The sequence below is a fragment of the Cetorhinus maximus genome, chromosome 10 (assembly GCF_964194155.1).
Source record: "Cetorhinus maximus chromosome 10, sCetMax3.hap1.1, whole genome shotgun sequence".
Taxonomy (NCBI): Eukaryota; Metazoa; Chordata; class Chondrichthyes; order Lamniformes; family Cetorhinidae; genus Cetorhinus; species Cetorhinus maximus.
In genome coordinates, this window is record NC_135888.1 from 99,128,149 (window position 1) to 99,132,978 (window position 4,830).

Sequence of the window (4,830 nt, forward strand, 5' to 3'; positions counted from 1 at the left end):
ATGACTATTGGCGATAAGTGTTAACAATCCTTTTGAAATTCATTAGGCCTTTCTAGTCTACGATTGGTTGGTGTTTGTTTACACTTTGTCCGGCTCCGAACTAGTTAATTTACAACAAAAGTGTTTTCCTGACCGCTGTGCAGCCTATATAAATAGCGGAACAACTTTCTCAGCCCTCAATTTTCGAGTTCAGAGCTATTTCAGCGAATGAGACACCGCTGCCATGAATCTCGCCCAAGTAACTGCTTGCTTCGCGCTGGTTTACAGTTGCATTACTCCAGCAGCTTTGTGGTAAGCTGGCCTCTTCATACATTCAGCATTTTTATTCCAATGTGTAACTGCAAAGTGGGATATTCATACCATAGGGAATTAAACTTCCTGCTACATTCTTGTTACAGGTCCGTAAACAACTTTTTGATGACTGGACCAAAGGTAAACTGACGTTGTCTTTTAACAAATTTGTTTGTATTCTTTTGGAACTATTTTAAGATCTCTTTATTCAAAATCCATTTTATTTGAAATTAGTACTTTAGGCATATTAGAACACGTGTTTTAATGTAATGGATTCACGGATTGCTTGCGTCCCTTCCATTAGCAGCTGGTAACATTTCCCAAGGCCGCTGAGAATATTTTGCCAAGTTAATCACAAATCTCCCTTTAAACGTTCAATGACAATGTCTCGATTTTCTTAACTATTTTTCTTTAGAAAGTCATGCACACGAGTAACAAATTTAAATATCAAACTATTGGCATAACATTAACAATCTGGCTTCACTTCGCTTTGTAAGAAGTATGCAGGTGCTGTTGATGTATTTGACGAACCGATTGCGGTTACTTTTATTGGTAGGCGTTCCTGACATATTCCAGTAGTGTTGCTGCTGGGGCTGAGTCCGGGATTGAGGAATGTAAACACCAGTTCACCTGGGACCGCTGGAATTGTCCACAGAGCGCACTGCAACTCTCAACACATAATGGTCTTCGGAGCGGTAAGAACCCCACCGCAGCTCATAAACAATGGTTTCCAAATAGCGTTTTACTCAGGGTTATTTGTTAATTAACTTTTTTAATGTGCTTTTATTAGCTACTAGAGAAACGTCCTTCGTGCATGCAATAAGTTCTGCAGGTGTCATGTACACCCTGACCAGAAACTGCAGTATGGGGGACTTTGATAACTGCGGATGCGATGAGTCAAGAAGCGGTGAGGCTGGTAGGTTGGAAAATCTTGTCCGAACTTTTCAGTTCCTTCCTTAGTTCATTTCCAAGGGCATGCATTTATTTTGATCTAAATTTTATCAATTAAAATTAGACATGTTGTTTGCTTCAAGTCCATTTTGTAGTATTTTCTGTGCTGATGTGTCTAAACATCTGTTTGTAGGTGGACGGGGCTGGGTTTGGGGAGGATGTAGTGATAATGTTGAATTTGGAGAACGAATTTCTAAACAGTTTGTCGATGCTTTGGAGACGGGACAGGATTCCAGAGCTGCCATGAACCTCCACAATAACGAAGCAGGAAGAAGGGTAAGTATTTGTGATAATGAGTTAACTTCTAAATGTTGCATTATGGAAAACGAGTGCTTCTAAATCGTATTAAATTATTTGCGTTTACTCGATCGAATATTTTATTACTGAAGACTGCTCGTAGGTTTACACTTGTCTCTTCATTGTTGGACAAAATTTATCCGGTACACCAAGTTAAAATCAAATATCGGGTTGTTTCACGGATGGTCCTTGCATTTTAACATTTTTGGAAACACTGGTAATCATTAGGCAATAAGTAAAGGTAAAGATGTCAGCAATTAACTTAATTGAGGACTGGACGAAATACCCGTACTGTCCTTTTCACCTGAGTCTGAACCTCCTGACGAGTTTATTTTTGAGTGCTCTACAAAGCAATAGCATTCCAGTTCTCGGCGGGTTTTGGCCCCCAGTGCAAAAATCATTTCATTCGTTGCTTTTTATACTTTGGAAAGTACGGAACAATACCTTGCTGGGAATTGGTATGAAATAACAACAGTGCCTAATTCTTGCTTTCTGCCTGCCATATGGCGCACCGGCTTCCTCAGTCACAGTAAGGCTGCAAGAAGATAACTTTCTTCCATTTGCCCGTTACCCTTCTGAAGACGGCCTGGTGCTGCAATGCTTTCGGAATGTCAGTGTTCTGGTGCTTCAGCTAGGTGTATACTTCAGATTGAGCAAAACTATGGGGAGGGGCGTGGGGAGAGCTACAACAATGCGTGTGCAAAATCATTAGTCTGGACAGAGTAAATGGAGAGAAACTGCTTCCGTTGGCGGGAGAATCGAGAATCAAAGGGCACCAATGTAAGGTGGTTGGCGAAAGAAACAAAGACGAAATGAAAAACTTATGTAGCGAGTGGTTAGGATCTAGAACGCATTGCCTGAATGTGTGGGAAGCGGATTCAATTAAAACCTTAGTCGGATAATTATCTGGAGTAAACAGAGAATCCGGGGGAGTGGAACCAGGTGAGTTGCTTCTGAAGAGCCTGGAAGGAAAGGACAGGCCGAAGGCCTGCTTCTGTGTTGTAAACATTTTATGATCATGTCTATATATCTATACACGTACTTTCCAACCGGAATCTCTGGATGGGAAAGTGTTTTGGCTATTTTGTTCTCCCTACCCATTGTGCTAAGATCAGCCAGTTCCTCAAAGACCATACCTGAAACCTCCAGTTCTCAATTCTATTGAGCGACAGCAGTTGTACAGAATATTTATCTTGATTGGAATAAAGACAATGGGGGACGGGGCGCAATGGTCGTTTGTTGTTTATCCAACAAAAGACTTGACTACCGCGAGTTGGGAAAACTCCCTTGCTGACCTCTAATTCAAATCAATAAATTACTGAAATCTTGTATTGGGATGCAAATCTAGAATTATTTGTTGCGAAATAGAATAAATCGACAACCTTTTTACTTTCTTATAAAATTCAGGAGTACTCCAGTCGCTGACAATATTTCGTCCATAATATAAATCGCCACCACAACCCCCCCACCCCTTCCCGCCATCAAATAAAAGTGTGTGACGGTGGTGCAGAGAAATTCGTGGAAGTAGTCAGTTTTGTATTTATATACAGTAAATTAAACTTTAAATAGGAATTCTACAATAGTTGTTTTGATCTAATGTGAGCACTGATTATAGCCATGGTGTTTGTGTAAATTGCATTATAGAATTAATGTTGATGTTGATTCCGTAGGCTGTCAAAGAGACCATGAAGAGAACCTGCAAGTGTCATGGCGTGTCGGGGAGCTGCAGTATCCAGACTTGCTGGCTCCAGTTAGCTGATTTTCGCGACATAGGGAACTTTCTGAAAGTAAAACACGAACAAGCTGTGAAAATCGATTTGGAGAAGCGGCGCATGAAAGGAGGGAATAGCGCGGATAACCGGGCAGCAATCGCGGATGCGTTTAGAGCAGTGCTGCCAACAGAACTTGTCTACTTGGAAGACTCTCCTGATTACTGCGTCCGGAACGTCTCACTGGGATTGCAAGGAACAGAAGGAAGGGAATGTCTCCAAAGTGGCAAGAACCTCTCTCAGTGGGAGAGAAGGAGCTGCAGACGGTTGTGCGGAGAGTGTGGACTCAAGCCAGAGGAGAGGCAGACGGAGATCATCAGCAGTTGCAATTGCAAGTTCCACTGGTGTTGTACTGTGAAATGTGAGCAATGCAAACAAATCGTAACCAAACATTACTGCTCTCGGCGAGAGAGGAACAGATCTTTCAACAATAAGCGTAAAAATCGGGCCCAGAATTGGTGAGACCCCACCCTCATGAACACCTTCAAAATGACATTTTTAAAAAATCAACGCTAAGACTTCAACAATAACTTGCTACTCTCCGCATTCATTTTGTTAACGGACCGTTGCCAAACTTGCTATATTCCACCGTTCTTATGATCTGTTTGCAGATTATTTTACACTGCTCCTTCAGTTGCAACATTATAGAAGCAAAAAGATTTTAACTAAATATTCGTTTCTAAAAATGTTTTTAAGGCCGGGAGTATTTAAATTCTAGTCTGCAAGTTATCCAAAGGAATGTTTCTAGTTGTATATTTGTGAATCCAGCAGTTTCTTTCTGGGAAAGTGGGTGTGGGACTTCATTCGACACTTTTGTCTGCACGATTATAATTGTTCTTATGCACTTATTTTTCTATAACCTTATTTTGCACCAGTTTAAAAGCGTTCGCACTGTTACGGAAACTGCACGTGGACACTTCCAGGAATTTAGATAAACGAATTTAGATAAACTAATGTAACATCAGAAGTTGCTGTAAAGAACTTGTCAATAGTTTTGAGCATCTCCTCAGGTTTATGATATGGCGAATAAGGAAACGGCTGACAATTTGTTTTAGTTATATATTCTGGATAAGTACACTAGACTAGAAAATTGGTTCGTATTCTCCAATAAATTTATTTCCATCAACTGTTGTCAGTTTTTTTTTAAATTTCGCGTTTAGTGAAGTTAAATGTCTGTTGAAGGGTCATCTTGGACTCGAAACGTCAACTGTTTTCTTCTCCACCGATGCTGCCAGACCTGCTGAGTTTTTCCAGGTAATTCTGTTTTTGTTTTGGATTTCCAGCATCAGCAGTAGCTTTGTTTTTATAATTAGACAGGTCTTACTGTAGAGCTACTATAATTTTAATATTGGATAGTGTAAAGGGAGGTTGCAGAAACGTAAAATGTCCTACAACTTATTCCTTTCAACGCATTTTCTTAAACCGCTGAAACTCTTTCGAGTTATCAACAGTCACTGATTGTAACTCTTTCGAGTACATTCACAGTTCTTGGTTTCCGGGAGTGGGACGTGAACCCACAACC

General features: G+C 40.6%; 1 protein-coding gene across 1 annotated transcript; it reads left to right on the forward strand.

The window, feature by feature from the left end:
* The first annotated feature begins 402 nt into the window (after positions 1-402).
* Positions 403-4,432, forward strand: LOC144685884 (protein Wnt-8-like). The gene is made up of 5 exons (XM_078550889.1): positions 403-432; positions 848-986; positions 1,082-1,207; positions 1,376-1,518; positions 3,210-4,432. The coding sequence occupies exons 1-5, from the start codon at positions 418-420 to the stop codon at positions 3,768-3,770; spliced, it is 984 nt and encodes a 327-aa protein (XP_078407015.1). The 5' UTR covers positions 403-417; the 3' UTR covers positions 3,771-4,432.
* Positions 4,433-4,830: the final 398 nt, after the last annotated feature.